Source organism: Rhinatrema bivittatum, chromosome 8 (genome assembly GCF_901001135.1).
Source record: "Rhinatrema bivittatum chromosome 8, aRhiBiv1.1, whole genome shotgun sequence".
Taxonomy (NCBI): domain Eukaryota; kingdom Metazoa; phylum Chordata; class Amphibia; order Gymnophiona; family Rhinatrematidae; genus Rhinatrema; species Rhinatrema bivittatum.
The window spans coordinates 169,300,083-169,323,546 of record NC_042622.1 but is presented as its reverse complement, the minus strand read 5'-3'; the positions used below and the strand labels follow the sequence as shown (position 1 = coordinate 169,323,546).

Genomic DNA, 23,464 nt, shown 5'->3' with positions numbered 1-23,464 from the left:
AGCGCAGAGGCCACGAGATCTAGTCATCTGCTTCCATAGCTTCCAACTTAAGGAGAGGGTTTATGCTGCGTCACGATCCCAGAAGGAAATCCAGTGGAATAATCAGCAACTCTCCATATATCAAGATTTGGCGCCAATCACACTACAGAAGCGGTATGCCTTAAGGGAAGTCACAACAGCATTGCGGGTGAAGGATATAAAATACCGCTGGACCTTCCCTTTTGGGCTCCTGTTTCAAGCTCAAGGAGTGACATATAAGATTAAAACTTTGGCGGAGGCGGCGGAGGTCTTCCACAAGGCGCAAATCCCTGCATCATTCCAGGTTCCCAAGATGGCGTCGGCCATGGGAAAAATGGACATGGCACCAAGATAGCAACGGGCGGATAAGGGAGGAAAGAGACTGAGGAGGCAGTCCGATGTCCGTCGCTCCCCACAGAAGGATCAAGGGTGATCTCGCCTCTGGAACAGTTTTTCTTTACATCTGAAGGAGCTACTTTAGAGCTACCGCTTAGCAATTGTGGCTACATCCGGGCTGCAGTACGGACTTGGTTTTGTTACCTGTTTGACTGATTTCTTAGCGCCTCATATGATATGCAGCGCTGGTTCATGGTTTTGTTTAGAATGATGAAAACAACTGAGGGACAGCAGTAACAAAAACAAACTTTATCTAAATAGCTAATCAACTATATAACCCATACATATACTACAAAGTGTGATCAAAGTCCACAACACACAAAAAGCACATCACCTGTGAGTAGTCACATTGTCCTTAGCACACTTATAATCCATTCAAAAAGTGTGCAAAGCTGCCACATGGTCATCAGTACACACTTGTGTGAAACACTGTTGTTTGGAACAGGAGTCACACATAGACAGTAAATTTGAACAATCCATCCTTAGCAACATTTTGTGTTGACTCTACATCTTCCCACACCTGTTTAACGGGTTGCAAAAAAAAAAAAAAAACCTTAACTGAGGAGTTCCATCTTGTGTGGCTGTAATGTGATGCTTGTCCATGGAAAAAGCAAAGTTGCATACCTGTGATAGGTGTTCTCTGTGGATGGCAGGACATACAGCTGCATAACCCCCCCCCCCCCCCTCCTCCCAGGGAAATGTTGAACTCTAAGCTTAGATTTAAACTAAGTAAGTTGCGCAGTAGCATGGGAAACCCCGTGCATGCCTAGAAGAGAATCCAGAAGTTTCTGGGCTAGAGGAGAAAAGCGATTGTATCTGTGCCAACAGATGACATAACCCGTCTTGGGTGGTTGTATGTTGTGCTGTCCAGGGAGAACGGCTGTCACAGGTATGCAGCTTTGCTTTTTTATTTATTTCTATTTAATAGTTTGTCTTTTCCAAAGAAAGGCACAAAGCAGATTACAAAGAAAGATGTGAGGAAGGGGAAGGCCATAACATTAAACTGGGAATTGAACAAATCAAAAAATATACAGTAGGTAGCAAGTGTACACTGATATCATAGTATAGAGAGCATCTCTAGCAATTAGGTAAACAGGGTGCATAAAATAGAATGCTGTTTTCATAGTTAATGGAGAATACCTAGCAGTAAAATGGGTGGCAATGAAGAGTTCAGGGGAAGGCTTGACTGAATAGGCAGGTTTTGATCCTTTTTTGAAAGGAAGAGTAATGGGGTTCCTTGCGAATCCTATGAGATATTGTTCCATAAACTGGGTGCGAAGCAACTGAATGCATGAAGCCTCATTCAAATTAGCCTTGCTGTAGCCAGTGAAGGAAACCAAAAAATACCACAAATGCAGGTAATAACAAGATGTTTCTAAAGAACCCACATCGCTGAACTAATAATGAGCAAAACATTTTTTTTAAAGTAAATTTTCAACCATTATATCAAAAAAGATAGATTTCCAAAAAATGTTGAATCAGGTTTTCCGGGTATCTACAACAGTGCTTCCCAACCTTTTTTGTTTTGCAGCACACCTAGCATAGGGTTCACTTTGCCGTTACTCTTCCAACCATTTCCTCATCTCTTCCCTCACCTCCCCCCCCCCCTCCCATTGACATAATCATCACCGTCTTCCTCCCCCATCATAAGAACATAAGAAATTGCCATACTGAATCATACCAAAGGCCATCAAGCCCAGCATCCTGTTTCCAACAGTGACCAATCCAAGTCACAGGTACCTGGCAAGTACCCAAACATTAAGTAGATCCCATGCTACTGATGCCAGTAATAGTAGTGGCTATTCTCCTAGGACAAGCAGGATGGTAGTCCTCACATGTGGGTGACATTATCCGATGGAGCCCAGCACGGAAAACTTTTGTCAAAGTTTCTAGAAGCTTTGACCAGCACACTGAGCATGTCCAGGATGCCACTATCCGTGTGTCCACATGAGTTCCCCCTTCAGTCTTTTCTTTCCTGTGGTGCAGTTGCCTCATGGTTTGTGGGGCTCCTCTCTTTTCTTATTTTCTCAAGAGTTTCAGGGTTTTTTCCCTTCTTCCTCGTCTGGTCCCTCTTTGCGGTCGATGCCTCCTCGGTAGGTTTTTTTTCACTACCTTTTTGTCTTTTGTTACGGTCAATTCCCGACTTCCCGCTTCACGGTGACCGCTGGTCATCGGCCGCACGCCGGGTGTTTTTCCATGGCTTCGTTTGGTTTTTGGCAGTGCCCCCAGTGCCCGCGGACCATGTCCATCACGGATCCGCATGAGGTTTGCATCCTCTTCCTGGGGGCCTTGCATGACGTCCATGGGTGTCGTCTGTGACCAGATGACCGCAAAGGCCGTCAGGCGCGTCTCTCCCGTGAACATTACTGTATCGGCCCGATTGTTTGCTTTTTTGACTGTCGCAGCACACTGAGCTGACAATTTCCATGTATTATCCACTCTGATGCCTAGATCTTTTTCCTGGCTGGTAGCTCCTAATATGAAACCTAACATTGTGTAACTACAGCAAGGGTTATTTTTCCCTATATGCAACACCTTGCACTTGTCCACATTAAATTTCTTCTGTATTTGGATGCCCAATCTTCCAGTCTCGCAAAGTCATCCTGCGATTATCACAATCTGCTTGTGATTTAACTACTCTGAATAATTTTGTATCATCTGCAAATTTGATTACCTCACACATCGTATTCCTTTCTAGATCATTTATAAATATACAAGCCGTTAAGCCCGTTAAAACGGGCTACATCCCTCTGTCTCTCACCTCCCCCTCATTCTCTCTCCCCTCCACCCCCTACCTCCCTCCCTCTCACCCACTCCTCCCACTCAGTCCCTCCCTCCCACTCAGTCTCACTCCCTCCCTCCCCCCTCTCTCCCACTCTCCCTCAGTCCCACTCCCTCCCTCCCTCCTTCTCTCAGTCCCACTCACTCTCCCTCAGTCCCACTCCCTCCCCCTCTCCCTCAGTCCCACTCCTTCCCTGTCCCACTCCCTCCCTCCCCACTCTCCCTCAGTCCCACTCCCTCCCTCCCACTCTCCCTCAGTCCCACTCCCTCCCTCAGTCCCCACTCCCTCCCCCTCTCCCTCAGTCCCACTCCCTCCCCCTCTCACTCTGTCCCACTCCCTCCCTCCCACTCACTCTGTCCCACTCCTTCCCACTCTCCCACTCCCTCCCTCTCTCTCCCTCAGTCCCACTCTTTCCCTCTGTCCCACTCCCTCCCCCTCTCCCTCTATGTCCCACTCCCTCCCTCAGTCCCACTCCCTCTCTATCTCCCTCCCCCCTCACTCAGTCCCCCCTCTCCCTCCGTCCCACTCCCTCCCTCCCACTCACTCAGTCCCACTCCCTCTCTCCCTCTCACTCAGTCCCACTCCCTCTCTCTCCTCCCCTCTCACTCAGTCCCTCCCTCTCTCTGTCAGTCCCTCCTTCTCTCTCTCCTCCCTCGCTGCCGCCGCCGCCGCTGCCACCCGCCGCCACCGGACGCCACCGCCACCCAACGCCGCCGCCGCTGGACGCCGCCATGCCGCTGCCACCCGCCGCCGCCGCCGCTACCACCGGACGCCGCCCGCCACCCAATGCCGCCGCCGCCGCCTCCCGCCGCCGCTACCACCGGACGCCGCCACCACCCAACGCCGCCGCCGCTGGATGCCGCCATGCCGCTGCCACCCGCCGCCGCTACCACCGGACGCCGCCACCCAACGCCGCCGCCGCTGCCACTGGACGCCGCCATTGTTTTTTCTTTTTTTCTGACGCTGGCTCAGACCGACGTGCTCGCCCGCACATGTGCGGTAGAGCTGGTCTCTACTGCGCATTTGCGGCACGTCGGTCAAGCTTCGTTTATTAGTATAGATTGAAAAGCACCAGTCCAAATACAGATTCCTGAGGCACTCCACTGTTTACCCTTTTCCACTGAGAAAATTGACCATTTAATCCTACTCTTTCCTGTCTTTTAACCAGTTTGTAATCCACGAAAGGACATCACCTCCAATCCCATGACTTTTTAGTTTTCTTAGAAGCCTCTCATGAGGGACTTTGTCAAACGCCTTCTGAAAATCCAAATACACTACTTCTACCGGTTCACCTTTATCCACATGTTTATTAACCCCTTCAAAAAAATGAAGCAGATTTGTGAGGCAAGACTTCTCTTGGGTAAAGCCATGCTGACTGTGTTCCATCAAACTATATCTTTCTATATGCTCTGTGATTTTGATCTTTAGAATAGTTTCCACTATTTCTCCTAGAACAAGCAGGATGGTAATCCTCGCAGATGAGTGACATCATCAGATGGAGCCCGGCACGGAAAACTTTTGTCAAAGTTTCTAGAAGCTTTGACTGGCACACTGAGCATTATGCCCAGCATACCACTATCCACGCAAGGTCCCCCTTCAGTCTCTCTTTTTCGACGGTACATTTGCCTCGTGGTTTTTTGGAGCTCTGTTTTTTTGCTCTTTTTGTGCTTAAATTCGCAATTTTTCTCCCGGTCCATCATCTGGTCTCCCTTCGTGGTTGGTGTCTCTCCTCGGCGTGGCACGTAAACATTTTTCTTCCATCTTCATGGTCGATTCCCAGCATCCTGCTTAATGGTGGCCCCCCAATCATCAACCACGTGCTGGCTGTTTTTCATGGCATCCTCCAGCTTTCGTCTGTGCCCCCCGTGCCCACGGACCATGTCTATCACAGATCCACATGAGGTTTGCATCCTGTGCCTGGGGGCATCACGTTGACATCCGAGGGTGTCGACTGTGCGATCAGGTGACCCCCAAGGGCCATCATGTTCGACTCAATAAAATGGAGAAACATTTTGGTCCCAAGAAGTCTGCTCCATCCACACCCGCGTCTGAATCATCAACCCCTGGGGTTTCAGGAGAGCTGCTCGATGCACTCCCCCTCGCTACACCCCCGGCATCATCTTCTAAAGTCCGAGGGAATGGTGACTGGTCCTCCATGGTCTCACCGATTTCTAGGACATCGGGATCCTCTGCCGCCTTGGCGCTGGGGAAAGACCGGGCCAAGCACCATAGGAGATCCTGTAAGCATCGACACCGATCGCCATCGGCACATGGCTCTGGTTCCTGTGCGGTACCGGCGGCTGCTGTACCACCACCGAAGCGACCCCGTGGCATGGAGGTCCCATCCTCCAATAAACCCGGGAGTCACAGGCATTCCCCACCGATATTGGTGCTGGGCACCATGCCTCCTCAGAGACTCGAGGAGGCACTTGTGATGCCTTGTCCCCTTCCTTCAGACCTGGCCTCATCGGACTTTCAGGAGGAGTTGCGCAAGGTGTGGAGAGTCCCTGCACTCTGTGATTTCAGTGGTCCACAAAGGGGAGTTCTTGACTTCTTTCGGCCTCACAGAAGAGTATCTGCACATTGCGATAAGACAGGAACAACAGAGGTTTCTGCAGTTTGCCGTACTAGGGGAGCATTTTCAGTTTTGGGTGCTCCCTTTTGGGTTAGCAGCTGCACCACAGGCTTTCACCAAAGTAATGGGTGTGAGTAGCTGCTCTGTGTTGTGAATGAAAGGCATTTTACTGCATCCCTATTTTGTCTGCTGGCTCATCTGATGATGTTAAGGGAGATCTGTTAGTGTTCAGTCCATTGGTGATGCAGATGTTGCAGTCTCTCTGAGTGGTCAATCTGGCAAAGAGCCACTTTGTTCTGTCCCAGTCGTCTGAGTATCTTAGGGCCCATTTTAGTACCCCAGGCAAGCTGTTCCTTACAGAAGAGAGAATGGTAAAGCTGCCGATGCAGGTCCACAGATTTTCAACTGCTGGTTCCCAGAACCTTGCAAGTCCTGGGTTCTATGGTTTCTATACTCGATTTAGTTCCTTGGGCATTCGTGCATCTATGGCCTCTGCAGAGGGTGCTACTGTCCTGCTGGAAACCTCAGTTGGAGGAATTTCAGCTTAGTCTATCATTACCAGGGGAATCCCAGTCCAATCTCTTCTGGTGGCTTTCCCAAGCCCATCTGGAGACGGGGAGGGAATTGAAAATCCCAGATTGGATAGTGGTGACCACCGATTTCAGTTTGAAGGGCTGGGGGAGGCCATCTGCCATGGGCAGACGGCACCAGGTCACTGGACAGCGATGGAAGCATTCTGGTCTATCAGTTGATTGGGAATGAGAGTGATACACAATGTGTTGCTCTTCTTTCTGTCATAATTGCGTGGTTATTTATTATTTATTTATTTTATTTTATTTGTTTTACTATACCGATGCTCAAGACTAGGTCTTATCGTACCGGTTTACAATGTAACTGAGGGGAAACCAATTAACATCAAGGTAGAAAGTAAAGTTACATTAAATTGGTTGAACAATGCGACAGCAGTAGCCTTTATCAATCATCGGGGAGGATCCAGGAACTGTTTGTATGGGCAGAACACCACCTGGTGGTGTTGGCAACCGTTCATGTGGCTGGATTAGAAAATGGGCAAACAGTCTTTCTCAGCCGCACTGTTCTATATCCCAGCGAATGGGAGCTGCAGACTAGGCGATGGATCTCATTCAGTCCAAGTGGGGCATGCCTCAGCTGGACTTGATGGCCTCGAAGCAGAATGCCAAGGCTCGCCGTTTCTTCAGTCTCAGGAGGAGTTTAGGACTGAAGGAGTCCTGCTGTATGTATTTCCTCCGTGGCCCATGGTGGGGAAGAGTGCTAAGGCATATCAAGTCTCACCCAGAGAAAGTGATCTTGGTAGCTCCAGAAGGGCTGCATCATCCGTGGTTCATGGATTGGATAAATCTAGCGGTGGATGGACCCCTAAGACTAGGACATCTTCAGCGTCTACTCCATCAGGATTCAAATTGTTTCCAGATCAAGCAGCTCACTTTTATCTCACAGCTTGGCCTTTGAAAGGCATCATTGGACATTGAGGGGCTATTTGGAGGAGGTAATTATTACCTTGTTACAGTCTAGAGGCTAGACAATGCTCTACTTCGTTGACTTATGTACAGGTGTGGAAGATGTTTGAGGATTAGTGCTGTGGGGAAGGGATTCTGCCTTTTCAGGCATTGGTCTAGTATTTTGGCCTTTCTGCAAGAGGGGTTAATGAAGGGGTTAGCCTTCAATTAACTGTGAGTCAAGGTGATTCCCCTGGACTGTTTTCGAGGGAAAGTACAGGGGATGCCTCTGACTTTGCATCTGGATATTGTCTGTTTTCTGAAGAGAGTGTGGCATTTGCATCCACCGGTGCGGTGGGTGTTTCCTTTGTGGAACCTTAACTTAGTGTTGATTTTTCTCTGTGGTCCTCTGTTTGAGCCACTATGGCAGGCCTCGCTGAAGAATCTTACATTGAAGAGGGTCTTTCTGTTGGCGATTTGTACCGCTAGGAGGATTTCGGAAATTCAGGCATTGTCTTGTAGGGATCCCTTCCTACAGGTCTCAGAGGGAAGGGGTGTGCTTGTGGACAGTGCTTTTGTGTTTGCCAAAGGTGGAATCTGCTTTCCATCTCAGTCAAATGATAGAGCTTCCTGCTTTCGAAATGTGGATGCTTCAGCAACACATGTGCTTGGGTTTCAATTGTTGGATGTGCAGGCGCTGTTACAGTATTTGAAGGTTACCAATAGTTTCCGACGAACAGATCACTTGTTTTTCCTTTTTGGTGGGGCATCCAAAGGCAGCAAGGCTTTTAAGGATACCATCATCTCAGCCTATATTTGTAACAGGTGACTCATTCCTGAGGGGGTTGACAGCCCATTTTGTTAGGGACCAGGTGGCTTCCTGGGCCCGAAGGTCAGTTGATTTCCCACAGGAGAGTCGCAGGGCGGAAACTTGGACTTCCCTGAACACTTTCACATAGCATTACTACTTAGATGTTCAGGTGCCGGAAACGACCGGCTTTGGGGGGAGAGTGCTGCAAGCGGGTCTTTTGGGTTCCCTTCTAGTTTAGGGGAGCTTGGTTACATCCCATGTGTCTGGGCTGATCAGGGATATGAACAGGAAAGGAAAATTTGATTCTTACCTGCTAATTTTCGTTCCTGGAATAGCATAGATCAGTCCAGAACTCTGCCCTCTCTGTACGCTGGGAAAGACCACTCTGTTCTGCATGTAGATAAGAAGACATAGTTGTACAGTTGGGAGGTTTTCAGTCTCCTTTATCAGGTTGTCGGGGCCCAAGTTGGGGGTTCATCTTTCCTCTGCTCAGGCTGGGTAGGGGGAGGTTCTTGGTAAGTTAATCTCATCTTGGCTTGGGTACAGGTCATACTGAGGACTGAAGGTGGCAATGCTAGCATAAGTAATGCAGTGACAGTAAAGCATCTGCTGATAGGGGAGCAAAACCCATGCATCTGCACTGATCTGTGGGACTACAGGAAGGAAAATTAGCAGGTAAGAACCAATTTTCCTTTCCTCCTTGTGTTACCCTTCCTCCATCGGCTGTATTTATCCTCACTCTGAAGATTTAATCATCCCCTCTTCCAAGTGGGACTCTGCCTCCACTGGCCACACAAATCCTTTCTCCATAGGTGCCAACATCAGCTCCTTTGTGTAAGTCTTATTGAGTGATATGTCAAATAATGAAGTCTGTTTACGCCTTTAACTTTTGATATCATCAAGGTTATGCAGTGCTAAAAGCTTAACATTACAGGTGTGCCCTGTATTTTCTTTCAAAAGAAGGGAAGTGGAATAAAAGATGAATAAGTGATTTGGGTTCAAAATTACAGGTCTTTATACTTTTAGGAAGGACGCATTGGCAAAGGGAATACATCTCTTTCATGATGTGGTGGTGTGATACAATTTTTTAATTATAATAATAAAATGTGTATATCCATGTCCATTCTGTGAATGTTTCCTACTTTGTCTCCTGTCTCACAGTATCGTCTCATCGCTATGAAGCATCTGGAGATCCCATTGAGGTGATCAGCCCTGCAAATTCACCTGTGCAGGACAAAATCGAAAGCTATCAACAGGAGTCACTGAAACCAAGCCAGGCAGAAAGTGAGTTTCCCTGTACGGACCCGGATCAGTCCAGACTCCTGGGTTTATGCATCCCTGCCAGCAGATGGAGACAGAGAAAGTTTCACTGACATTGCTTCATAATCCCTGGTGCCACCTGCAGTTCCTCAGTATTTCTCTGACTCCAGCAGATGGTAGATGGTGCTAAACCTGCAGTTCTGTAGTCTGGGCAATTTTTATTTTTGAGCCTTCCTCCCGGGGGTCTTTTTTGGAATCCTGTGGGGTTCTTCCCTGTCCAGTTGAGGTGGGTGAGCCGGAGGTCTGTGACCTTTTTGTGTGCTCGACCTGTGTGCCCGTGGAGTGTAGATCTGGTGGTCCAGATCACTCCCCTTCCCAAGGCCACTCTGATGGCTGCAAGCTCTGGTAGTCTTTTTTTTTTTTTTTTTCTTGAGGCAGTTATTCTTTGTAGTTTAGGTTTAGACTGGTGCTTCAACAATAAAGTACTCCAGTGAGAATCCATCTTCCCCCTAGCCATGTGGGGTGCCACCGAGGCTAAGTCCAACCCCCATCTCTGGATGCTACAAAAGAATTCAAATTATCCAGAGATATCCAGAGATACAAGATTTGGTCAAAATATGGAGATTCAGTAGCATTCATTCAGACACAAGGGAGAGATAAGCAGGAATTTTTGGAGACTTAAAAAAAATAAAATCAAGATTATACCTTATTTATATTGTGTGTACATGTTTACTGTATGTATATGCATAAATCAGTTTAAAATGGTTAAAACTTGTGCCTGATCTACTTGTAGCAGTTGAAATAAAACACACATAGACTGCATGTTAACTTCTTGCTGCATTGCATTTTTTGTTCAAATCTGGCTTCAGTATATGTATGCTGCTTTATATATATATATATATATAGATACACACAAACACACACAAATTCTTGGCATGCCATGCTCTAAGCTGTAACTTAACTGTACGAAAGCACCAGTGAGATTGGACAGTGTCCTCAGTTGATCATCTGCTTCTCTCTCTACCATAGATGAGGCCAGCAGGCAGTATGAAGGACAGATGAACCGCTATCGGACACAGCAGGGTCCTCCCTCACCTCCACAGCCCCCCTCCTCCCAGGCAGATGGGGTTCCTCGGACCCATCGGCTCATCACACTTGCTGATCACATATGTGTAGGTGCTGTTGCTGACAAGATCGTTGTATCCGTTTTGAGTAGCCGAAAAGGTCCTCGCAGTAAGAATAATAATGCTGATCTAGTGGCATGAGTATAAAAGAAAAGGTGACAGAGGATGCAGACATCCATCCTAGAAGGTGAAATAAATGCACAAAGCTTTTCCTCCTTTGATCAGTCATTCAATACCAGTATCAGAATGGACCAGGATATTAGACAGTGATACCGTCTGGATGTCCAAGGGACCCGTGAGCTGTATCCTCCTGCCAAAAGACAATCTCTGCAATATCCAAGCAGAGGGAGATGGCAGCAGAGATTAAAGGGACAAGTGTCAGAGATGTGGATTTCTACCCCTGAAATTGAGCAGACTCTATAAGCTCACAACTCAGGAGAGGCTAGTTTTGTTTGTTTAGTTTTATATACCTCTTCCCCATTGAGATTATGCTCAAGGCAGATCAACCTAAAGTTATTTCTGTAACCCATTCCTCTCCCCACCCCCCCCCCCCCCGTACTGAGGCACAGAGCAGCGTAACATGCGAGAATGTCTGCTGGTGTTTTTAGAAAGTTCTGTGCTGACAAAGCTCCTTTCTCACCCCCAATTCCAGCAAATCATTACACAGGATTTTGCCAGAAACCATCAACCTACACAAGCATCGTCACAACCTCCCACCTCTACATTCCAGAATTCTGTACCAGTGTCGTCAGCTCTGCCGGTCCGCTCCAAGGCATCGAATCGTTTCAGCCCCGAGTCGCAGATACAGGTGGTCCACCATCAGCGGCCAGGTTCCAGGGTATCCCCCGAAAACATCCCTGAAAAGTTAAGGGGAAGGTGAGGCATTTCTGGAAACTTAGTGCCAGTTTTGTATTGGTGTGGTTGGTTTGCTGTGGGCTCTAATATAACTGTGGGCTTCTGCCGTGACTCAGGACCCTCACCGTGCGGCGTATATGCCTTGCCGTGTTTGTACAATATTGTTTATTTTATTTACAGAATATATAATTTGCTTTTCGGTACTTCAAAGCAGATTATATTCAAATACTAGCTTTTCATGTAGCTGTTCAAGGACATGCAGGACAGAAGAGACTCTCTGGGCAGAGAAACTGCCCAGAGAGTCTCTGTCCAACTCCAATACCAGGAACACTGCATCCCCAAAACCATTATGGAATCTGCATTAAAAAAAACCCCAACTTTTATCTGTCTAGAGGACTTCATTAACAAAGGGAATGCTGGTCCATCTGAAGTCTTCTTCTAGATGTTCATGTCTTGTTCCTTCAGAATTTGATTTTTGGCAGATCCCAAATGTGGTTAAGTTCTGATGTCAACAAAGATGAGAAAAACATGCTGTGTGTGTATGTCACAGAAGATACTAACACCATAACCAGACAAAATTATGTTTGTCTGACCCAGGATAGTGAATACCCAACATAAGTGGTAGCAGTATAAACTAGAACTGTTATAGTGAGGTTTATGAGTCGTGTACTGCTGTCCGTTATCATGATTAATTTGTGTCCCTCATTGTCCTGCCAGTAGACCTGGGAAGTCCCCAGAGAGAGGTCACATCTCCTCAGAACCCTATGAGCCCATCTCACCTCCTCAGGTCACCATCACGCATGAGAAGCAAGATCACATCCTGCTGCTGTCCCAGAGAGCTGAGCCCGTGGAACAGAGGTATCTAACATCAGACTGGTGGGATGAGAGCATTAGCTGTGCATGACTCATTCTCTCCCCCAACAAAGATGTTAACATTTATAGCCATGAACCAGTTTCACAGCAGCAGATCCACTTCACTTCTCATCTGAAATGCATTTTAATCTGTGGTGTGCTCATTAATCTCATTTTCCTGAGTTCTCACAGCTGTGCTAGAAGTGTGTTTCCGTTCTCTGCAGAAATGACTCTCGCTCTCCCGGGAATTTTAACTACCTGCCTGCCTTCTTCACCAAGCTGGAAAACACCTCTGCCATGGTGAAGTCGAAGAAGCAGGAGATATTTCGTAAGTTGAACTCCTCTGGTGGGGGTGACTCTGACATTGGTAAGTGGGCCTTGCCTTGCTCCGTCCTGTTTCCAGCGTTGTTGTACTAACCCTCCCAAACCTGCACACTGCACAGTTGAGGTGCAACAGAATTAAGCCTAAAGCCAACAAGAAAACTACAACCAACCAGTGTGATTTTTAAGCATTTAGTTTCAATATGAATAGGAAATTGTTTACTGAAGCAAAGCATTTTACAAATATGAAAGTAAGTTCAAACTTTTTATTATGATTATAATTACATACGTAAGGAGGGGGAGACTGGTTACAACACATGAGTCAGGACGACAACTGGATCTCTGGGGTCCCAGTCTCCATTCTGACTCTTATCAGTGACGTAAGCAAGCATTTTACTCCTGCACTTTTGAAGTGGTGCAGGCATAAACTCTGCCATTAGATGTTGCCCTAAGCATATTTCTCAGTTGCTGTGATCGTGTAAAACATTTTGAGATCTTGTTTGAAAGAGGAAGGCAATATGGAAATTGTTCCTTGTAGATTACTAGCAAATATCATGTCTGTCTGCTTACTCCCTCTGTCACCTGAGTGGCATCACATTTAATTGGTGGCAGTACCTAATTTATAACATAATCTGATTCAAAAGCAATTGCTAAATTGGAGCTAAGTGTTTAATCAAAATGTACGGGAAATAAACTGGAAAAATTTAAATCTTTGAAGCTTGAATCACACTGGTAATTGCCCATACCAAAGCTTGCTTCATCCAATATGAACAGCTTTATTTGTTTTGTTTTGTTTTTTGCAACATCTTTGTTAATGACGTTAACTTCAGTTCTTACTAGAAAGATGCAACTTGAGTCCCAGACTGATTGACTGTGAGGCGAGTAACTTGCGTTCAGTACCCTAGAGTTGAATAGATTATGGCCAAAGAACACATCTCAGCCTGTATTGCTGTGAATTATTTCCAGGGCTCAGTACAGTTCGCCCTGTTCAATATCTGGGATACCTTTAGGCTTGCTTCTTTCTAAGGTACTGATAGACCAGGGTCCAAAACAGACACAGAAATGGAGGGAGCTGAGGGGGCAGGCTGCAGGTGAGAAAAGAGAGCCCACGGGTAGGATAGCAAATGGGAACAGACACTGCAGAAGGAGAAGGAGAGAGGAGAACAGGCTTCAGGGGATAGATGAGGGAGGGACGAGAAGCCATGCCATGGGAGGAGGATGAGCCACAGAAGATGGAGGGAAGTGGAGGTGACATGTCGTAGAGAGACACTTAATGGGGCGCAGGGGTTGGAAGGGAGGGCAGCAGAAGAGGTAGTGGCTTGGGGAAGAAGAGGGAGTGTGTTGTTGCAGAAGGGGAAGAATCTGAATAAGCCACCATTGTTGGATAATTGCAGCAAATCAGAGGCCTTGATTATGCTTTCTCCTGTAGCCCAGCATTGGGATGCACAGACTATAACTCATATATGGTAAGCTCCTCCAAGCTCCTGTGATTTTGCAGCCACAGCAACCACTGTAAAGTCTAAGCTACAGGTTGTCACTTTCTTTTGCCTTCCCACACTGTCATTCTTGTCCCATCGCATCTTACTAATGCTGAGATGTGTAGCCCATTTGCATAACCTGTTGATATGGTAAAATGCAAGAACAGGAGGTACTGCAGGCACCGTAAGGCTTGGCACTAATGAGCTGAGAGCACTATAGTACTGGAGGAGAGCTAGGAGAGGATGGAGCAGTATGGTGATGGAGGGAAGGGAAGGGAAGAGGAGGAATGGGCATGGATGGAAGAAGAGAGAGTCATGAGCGAGAGGAGGAGGTGATATTGGGAGGAAGGTACTGCAGAAGGAAGCAGGGAGAATCAGAACATAAGACTTGCCATACTGGGTCAGACCCAAGGGTCCATCAAGCCCAGTATCCTGTTTCCACCAGTGGCCAATCCAAGTCACAAGTACCTGGCAAGTACCCAAACAGATAGATCACAAGCTACTATTGCTTATTAATTACCGTAATAGCAGTTTATGGATTTAACCTCTAGGAACTTATGCAAACCTTTTTTAAACCAAGTTACACTAACTGATGTAACCACATCCTCTGGCAATGAATTCCAGAGTTTAACTATGCGCTGAGTGAAAAAGAATTTTCTTTAATTTGTTTTAAATGAGCTACTTGCTAACTTCATGGAGTGCCCCCTGGTTCTTCTATTATCTGAGAGAGTAAATAATCGATTTACATTAACTTGTTCAAGTCCTTTCATAATTTTGTAGTCTCTTCCTCCATCCATGCCCATTCCTCTTCTTGCTTTCCCTCCATCTGTTCCTTCCCATACTGTTCCATCCTCTCCTAGCTTGGGAGAGAGAATTAAAAAATGTCAGGAAGAAGAGACTTAAGAAAATGGAGGGAGATCAGATGAGAAAAGAGAAATTAAAAAATAATTCAATGTACATTTTATTTTAAAAAAAAAATGTATAAACCACGCAATCCACAATTCTTGGCAGTTTACTGATTAATAAGTATAATAAAACAACAAAAAACAGGCCACATTCATTATACAAAAGAACAGCAACAACATAAAGGTTGGAAAACCTGTTCTTGCAATGGCTAATGCATTAATTTGAGCCATTAGCCTGTGGTTTGTTATATTGTGTTAACTGTTATATGGCAAGGTTAAATAAATGGAGATACATAGCTCAATGTATGTTTCCTAGCGTGTAACCAGATGGACTCAAGACTAAATGGGTTATGCTCCCCTGCCAGCAGATGGAGACTGAGTCAGATTTCAAAGATGATGTCACCCTACATACACCCCTGCAGTGACCACAGCCCTTCAGTATTGTCCGTCTCCAGCAGATGGTGGACGTACATTTCCCTAAGGGGATTGCTGTACTTTTTGGAAGGAGAAATTCTACTTTTAAATTGGAGAAAAAAATTGAGCCCCGCTCTCATGCGGTGATACCTAAAGGTCCCTCCCCCAGTTGAGAATTCTTGAGGTGATTTCTGAGATCCCTCAGAGGTGTGCCTTGATCCGTTGCTGGTTCCCAGCGTGGACTTTGCTGCTTAAGCAGCGGGTATAGGAAGCCGAGCGAGGGTGGTGACAGCCAAAGCCCTTTCCCCCCCACAGCCGGAGACTGTCTCTGTACTCAGCCGGTAAGTGCTGAGCCCAGGGGAGTAAAAAAAAAAAAAGAGAGAGAGAAGAAGATGTACCTCCCGATTCAGAGACGCTTGGAGGGGTTTTGGTAAGACTTCCTCCGGTCTCCTTGCTCGGCCCGCCATACCAATGTCATTCCTGATCCCATTGGGGTAAGGGGAAGTGGGCTTTCAAGTGGGTTGAGGTCCCCCCGGTGGGCTAGGCTCTGCTTTAGGCTTGGTCGGCACACTGGTAGGCCGCTACGGCGGCACCACCATCTTACGCGCATCTTTGTACATGCCATATTGCCCTCCATAGAATGTCTGTACACACAGCGTATTGGCTCTGTGCACGCACTGCGTGCATAACGTCGTGTGTACAACCTGCTAAGTGCAGAATACAGGTAAAGCCAGGCTCACAGGCTGTGTGTGCACCTTGCCGCATCCTGCCTAGGCTCCCGAAAGCTGTGCACATAAAATTTTAAGTGCAATCCGACAGAACACAAAGTTACCGGCAGCCAAGAAACATAAGCGCTTTTCTCTCTGTGCTGCTTGTCATATTAGGACTTCACAGTCTGACATGGATTCCAACTTATGTCAACATTGTGAGGAAGCCTGGGGAGAGTTGGCCTCTCCAGACTTTGCTAAGCCTGGCTCCTCCAATTCAGAGGATGGGTTAGCCACAGCCTTAAGTGGAAGTACCCCAGATCTTAATACCCCTGTGACTGGGACATCCATGGCAGAGGGAGATTCAGTGGCGCCTACTCCAGTATTTCCTGGGCTAGGCATGGACCTGGTGGCTTTCACTTGGGTGGAATTTTTCCAGGGCCTTCAAGCCTTCGTACAGGCCCAGTCTGCTACCTCACTTGCCCTTGCCCGGACGGAACCTCAGCCAGTAAGCCCTCCCAGTCCTATCGGCAGACCTCGAGGCATGCCTCGCCTCACCAAGGTGATCTCTGGCAGGGACCCGGACGGCACGGATGAAGAGGATGATATAGATTCCTTGGAAGATGGGGAAATTCCCCCTGGTTTAGAGCCGTATCGGACCATGTTATGGTTTTTCCGTAGAGATGAATTGCCGACTCTGGTTTCCCAGACCCTGAAGATGCTGGGAGTTCCCGGGTCAGACTCTATGAAGGAACCAAAGAAGAATCCCATTCTGATTTCCCTATGGAAAGCCTCTTGTTACTTTCCAGTACTGGAAGCCATCTAGGAGTTGATTGACCTGGAATGGGATGCCCCTGAAGCAGGTTTTAAAGGGGGACAAGCATTAGAAGCTCTATACCCATTGGATCTGGCAGTGAGAGAGCGTCTTCGTTTCCCTAAAGTGGATGTGCTGGTCTGTGCCATCTCTAAGCAAACAACTATCCCAGTGGAGGGAGGAGCAGCCGTAAAGGATGCACAGGATAGACGGATGGAGTCCATCCTTAAACAGGCCTTTGACGCAGTAGCAATGACCTTACAGATTGCTTTTTGTTGTGCTCTGGTAGCTCGTTCATTGCTACTTCTCTCTCAGGAGGTGGATGACTCGAAGGTGAATTCCAGAGCAGTTATGCAACCCGCTGCCGCCTTTTTAGCTGACATGGGCTCAGATCTAGTCCGTACTTCAGCCAGAGGAGTGGCCTCAGTGATGGTGGCCAGAAGATAGCTATGGCTGTGGAATTGGTCAGCAGACGCAACCTCCAAGGCAAATCTTACAAAAATGCCCTTTAAAGGAGCACTCCTTTTCGGAAGCGAATTAGAAATGCTGGCCAGTAAATGGGGCGAATCTCCAGTTCCCTGGCTACCAGAAGATAAGAGAAAGCAGAGGAAGGAAAGAATCCTCGTACATCCTTACCTAGACGATTGGCTGATCAGGGCGAAATCCCCAGAGGAAAGCCGCCAAGCAACCAACAGAGTCAAAACTCTACTGGAGAGCCTAGGATGGGTGGTCAACACAAGCAAAAGTTGTCTGCAACCCTCACAGTCTCTAGAGTACCTAGGAGTCCGATTCGACACCAAAGAAGACAAGGTCAGCCTGACTCCCACAAGGAGATCAAAACTGTGGAACTGGTTACAAAGCCTGTTGAGCGAACCTCGCCCCACAGCATGGGATTACCTACAAGTCCTCGGTCTGATGGCATCCACACTGGAAGTAGTACCATGGGTGAGAGCTCACATGAGACCCCTGCAGCACTCACTTCTATCACGATGGAATCCGCTGTCTCAGAACTACGCCGTACGTCTATCACTTCCGGGCAGGGTTCGAACCCAGCTACGGTGGTGGCTACTGGCCAGCCACCTGAGCCAGGGAACAAGACTATCCTCCCCAACCTGGGCCCTGCTCACCACAGACCCCAGCCTACGAGGATGGGGGAGCTCACTGCGAGGAATTAACCGCCCAAGGGCAGTGGAACGCAGAAGAGTCGGGATGGAACATCAACCGTCTAGAAGCCCGAGCAGTCAGACTAGCCTGCCTACGCTTTGCCCACAGACTCCGAGACAAAGCGGTCAGAGTAATGTCAGACAACGCCACAACAGTGGCCTACATCAACCGGCAGGGGGGAACCAGAAGCCAACAGATGTCTCTGGAAATAGACCCCCTAATGACGTGGGCGGAAGTAAACCTCCAACAGATCTCAGCCGTCCACATCTCCGGGAAAAACAACATCACAGCAGACTACCTCAGCAGGGAAAGTCTAGACCCAGGAGAATGGAAGCTGTCGTCCGCAGCGTTCCAAATGATAGTGAACCGGTGGGGGACACCAGACATGGACCTTCTGGGGAAACGGGAACAACGCCCAAGTACCCAGGTACTTCAGCCGCAGGTGGAAACCTCAGTCCCAGGGGATCGATGCCCTGGTACAGACCTGGCCACAGGGGACCCTATTATACGGTTTCCCACCGTGGCCCCTGCTAGGCGCAATCATTCACAAGATACAGCTGCACAGGGGACTAGTTCTTCTGGTGGCCCCGGACTGGCCAAGAAGACCGTGGTACGCCGACATGAGAAGGCTACTGGCAGGGAACCCCCCTACCACTGCCTCCACACGGAGACCTGCTCCAACAAGGACCGATCCTCCATGAGGATCCAGCTCAATTCTCTCTTACAGCCTGGCCATTGAGAGGGCTCGCCTGAGAGAGAGCGGATACTCGGGGGCTGTAATCAACACCCTGCTCCGAGCACGCAAGTTCTCCACATCTCTAACGTACATAAGGATTTGGAGAATCTTTGAAGCCTGGTGCGAAGACCGTGACATCAAGCCTCGCTCAACTAAAATTCCAGTGATCCTGGAATTCTTACAGAACGGGCTACAGAAGGGGCTGTCCCTCAACTCTATCAAGGTACAGGTGGCCACATTGTCATGCTACGGACCCAAGAGCGGAGGCGACAGCATAGCTTCTCACCCGAACATGTCACGTTTCCTGAAAGGAGTCAAACACATCCACCCACCACTAAAGTGGCCGGTACCTCTGTGGAATCTCAACCTGGTCCTGGATTTCCTAGCAGGAACCACCTTCAGACCCATCAGAGGTCTGTCCCTCCGTCTGTTAACTTTAAAGACAGACTTTCTGCTGGCAGTTTGCTAAGCCCGCCGCATTTCAGAACTACAAGCATGTCCTGCCGTGAGCCGTTCCTCAGGCTCACTCCGGGATCCATCCAGCTACTCACGGTCCCTTCATTTCTTCCCAAGGTGGTATCACACTTCCATCTTAATCAAACCATCTCGCTACCATCGCCGGATGACTTGAAGAATTCGGAAGAAGCTCGTAGTCTACGCCACCTCAATATAGGCAGACTCCTGTCCAGATACCTGGAAATGTCGGAACCCGTACGAAAAACGGACCACCTTTTCGTACTTCACAGCGGGAAAATACAAGGGGAAGCGGCCTTGCGGGCAACTATAGCCCGCTGGATCAAGAAAGTCATCAAGGCAGCCTACGTAGAAGCAGGCAAGCCTCCACCTCTACAGGTCAAGGCCCATTCTACCAGAGCCCAGGCAGTATCCTGGGCAGAAACAAGAATGCTGTCACCTGCCGAGATCTGCAGGGCGGCGACATGGTCCTCCATCCACACCTTCTCCAGATTCTACCGTCTGGATTTTCAGGCTCGGGAGGACACGGCATTTGCAAGGGCAGTACTAAGTGGGTCACGGGCAGCCTCCCACCCAGTTCGGGAGTAGCTTTTATACATCCTATTGGTCCTGAGTCCATCTGCTACACGCTAGGAAATGGAGAAATTACTTACCTGATAATTTTGTTTTCCTTAATGTAGACAGATGGACTCAGCATCCCACCCTTGGCTGCCGTTACGCATGGAATTTCGAATGATTCAAGGGTAAGCCATGTTTTCATTCACCTAGGGCACCCACCCTACCGGGTGTCGACGCTTTCCGGTTGAGTACACTGGCAGTCTCCAGCTATAGTCATTCCAACCAGTTCAAGTTAATCAAGTTATAAAGTTTAACCACTTTATGAAGTTATTCAAGTTAATCAAATTAGTCAGTCACACATATATCCACAATGCTTTTCGAGGAGAATACTGAAGAGCTGCACTACTAGGGGCTGACGTCAGATTGAAATCTGATCCGTCTCCAACTGCTATCAGGAGGACACTATACCCATTGGTCCTGAGTCCATCTGTCTACACTAAGGAAAACGAAATTATCAGGTAAGTAATTTCTCTATTTTTAAATAGGATTAAATATAGTCTTTTTTTGCAAATTAAGCAAGAAATAGTTGTAGGCTAATTTATGCAAACATGCCATATAATTTTCTACACCTAGCCTCAGAATCTACTTCTGAGATGCCTGAGGAGACCCAGGGCTGTTTGGTCACATTAGAATTATAATTTAGGGGTTTCTTGCTGTGTGGAATTGCCTTTGGTTCTCCTGCTTTTCCAAACTCCTGTCTGAAGTCTGTCTTCCTTACTGGTTTATTTCATGAATTAACAGAAATATTTAATTCCATTGTCTGCAAGCAAAATAATTTCTGCCTGTTTATAATTTGTGTTTAATGGGGACTTCTTGTGATAAGTCACTCCAGTTCGTTCTTCTCTGCCTGATCTGTACGTGTTCCAAAACCTTTGCTCATTTGCCTGTAAAATGACTTCCCTTGTTCTGAGCTGATATCCACTGATGACCTGACAGTGTTGGTCTAACCACAGAGCATGCAGACTTGGTTTCCATTTCCAGGTCTACTACTGGGTTGGGACCTTGGGCAAGTTACTTAAACTTCCTTTTCCAAAACTTGGAGAACATGTTTTTAGGGACAGTGACAAATTATTCTCATATAACTGAGACATTAGTTCAGGAAAGAGCACATCCTATGCTGGGTATTCCATTGTCTCTGAGCAGTAATGAAACATATTTAAGTAAGAGAGGCAGCTGTGACTGTAGATTAGGGCAGATAGATATGCTGATGTGCCAGTTTCTGGACAGTCTTATTTTCACAAAAAGACATTTGTTGCTGGACATCCCCTTTAAAACTGAAATGGCACTGGTGTGTGTGGGAGCAAAATGTAATGGCCAGGTATGGTGAACAGACATGAAGCACTAAGTTTTTTATTAATTGGCCACAAAACTTACTGGGACTACTACTACTGCCAATCAGATGGCTAGTGATGACTATATAAAGGTAATTTTATAACAACCTACAAAATTTACACATTACTAAAGCACATAAGTTACACCAGTTTTCAAAGCAAACCTATACAGATATTTCCACTGTGCAAATTAATCCTAAAATGCGCACAAACTAACCAGCTACAATGACTTTTTGCAGGGTGTAACTTGTGCAGCTTAATTTGCATGCTGTGGAGGTAATTTTCAAACACGTTACACTCTTAAAGTGAACTTGCATATATTGTAACAATTTTCAAAAGCCCACTTACACATGTAATACTCAGTTTTAAGCTTGTAAGTTCTTTTGAAAATTACCCCCACCTTTTAAAATCAAGTGTTTGCGGAAATCTCAGTCTATGACCCAGAATGTGCACAACGCCCGTGTAATTTTCTCGCAAGCCATGTAGGCACATAAACCTTTACTTCATGTACACAAGTGACTTGGAAAATCACCCCCAGGAAGGAAAAATTAGGTTTTTACCTCCTAATTTTCTTTTCTTGAATCCCATAGACCAGTCCAGACAATTTGGGTTTTTCTCTCCTACCAGCAGATGGCAACAGAGAAGAAAAGCTATACTGTACAGCCGGTACATAAACAGTGTGCCACCTGCCGTCTTTCAGTATAATCTGTAACCAAGCTAAGAACGAACAAATCAAACCCCTTAACTTCAAACAGGGAAAAGGTAAATTATCTGTAACTGGAAGTCCAATTAAGCACCCCCTCCAACAAAAGGAATTTGATCGTCAATACGAACATCTGACATACATGCACACACAGATAAGAGCAGTCTTCAGAAATTCAGGACTGAATTCTGGACTTACCTGTGGGACTCAAGGAAAGAAAATTAGCAGTTAAGAGCCTTTTTTTTTTTTCCTCATCAGTCCAGACAATTTTGGATTCCCTAAACTGGGCAGGAACCCGAAAGACCCACTCACAAGACACTCTCACCAAACACTGCTGTTTCTGGAGCGTGAACATCCCGCGTATAATGCTTGGTAAAAGTGTGCAAAGAAAGCCAAGTCGCCGCCTTGCAGATCTCCTACTGTGACATTAATTGACATTCAACCCAAAATGCAGCTTATGCCATAGTGGAATGAGCCCAAAAGCCTACCAGCCCCTGTAGTCCCTTGAAAATGTAGACAGAGGCTATTGCCTCCTTAATCCATCTCACAATAGATTACTTTGATGCTTCTCCTCCTTGTTGTGTGACCACTGAATATCTCAAACAGATGATCTGACTTGCGAAAGCCACTCATGACCAAATATTTCAGGAGAACCCTACGCACATCCAAAACATGAAGCTCTCTGGCATGGGCAGAAGATTGTTCCAACTTCCTAAAAGCTGGTACCATTCTAATGGAAAATCTATTCTCCAAAAACTGAAGGAAGGGATCCCTGCACAATGTAGCCATTTGCTCCAAAATATGCTTTGGAGCAAATGGCTACAAAAAAGACTGTCTTCAGGATAAAGTCCTTCTACACCCTTCTCATCAGTTCAAAAGGGGGTTTACACATGCCATCAAAACTAAATTAAGATTCCACAGTGGAACAATCTGTCAAATTAGAGGATGCAAATGCTGCTTTCCTAGCGTGCAGCTGGATGGCCTCAGGTCCAATAGGTTATTTGCTCCCCTCCTAGCAGATGGAGACTGAGTCAGTTTTCAAATCTGATGTCATCTTAGATATACCTCTGCAGTGACCTCAGCCCTCTGTATCTCTCCGAGGTGGTCGTGGCAGTGGCACTGAGGAAAGAAGGAATCCTGGTGCACCCATACTTGGACGACTGGTTGATCCAGGTGAAGTCGTTAGAGGAGAGCCTCCAGGTGACTCGCAGTGTGATGTCCCTGCTTCAGGAGCTTGATTGGGTCATGAACATGGCTTCAGTGATGGCTGCAGGAAGCCCACCTGAGCAAGGGTATAAGCCTGTCCTCTCCAGAATGGCTAGTTCTCACGACGGATGCAAGCCTCTGGGGGTAGGGAGCTCACTGTCAAGGAACTGGTGACCCAGGGGCGTTGGACCAAGGAAGAGGCGCGCTGGAACATAAACTGCCTAGAAGCCCGGGCTGTCAGATTAGCATATCTACAGTTCAGCCACAGGCTTCAGGGTCAGGCGGTGACACGTGATGTTGGACAATGCAACAATGATAGCCTACATCAACCACCATGGGGAGGAACCAAGAGCCAGCAAGTGTCCCTGGAGATAGACCCCCTTATGGAATGGGTGGAATTGAATCTACGGATGATCTCAGCCTCCCACATTGCAGGAAAGGACTT

General features: G+C 47.2%; 1 protein-coding gene across 18 annotated transcripts in view; it reads left to right on the top strand.

Annotated features, from left to right (window-relative positions):
- Nucleotides 1-23,464, top strand: part of NCOR1 (nuclear receptor corepressor 1) — a 372,787-nt gene that overhangs the window by 333,085 nt on the left and 16,238 nt on the right. For 15 of the 18 annotated variants that reach the window (XM_029611288.1, XM_029611291.1, XM_029611302.1 and 12 more), the window contains 5 exons: nucleotides 9,219-9,341; nucleotides 10,347-10,489; nucleotides 11,094-11,317; nucleotides 12,014-12,154; nucleotides 12,373-12,515. In XM_029611288.1, the coding sequence (XP_029467148.1) occupies nucleotides 9,219-9,341; nucleotides 10,347-10,489; nucleotides 11,094-11,317; nucleotides 12,014-12,154; nucleotides 12,373-12,515 (774 nt within the window). The remainder of the gene's footprint in view (nucleotides 1-9,218; nucleotides 9,342-10,346; nucleotides 10,490-11,093; nucleotides 11,318-12,013; nucleotides 12,155-12,372; nucleotides 12,516-23,464) is intronic. The other 3 variants (XM_029611286.1, XM_029611301.1, XM_029611293.1) reach the window with 2 other exon arrangements.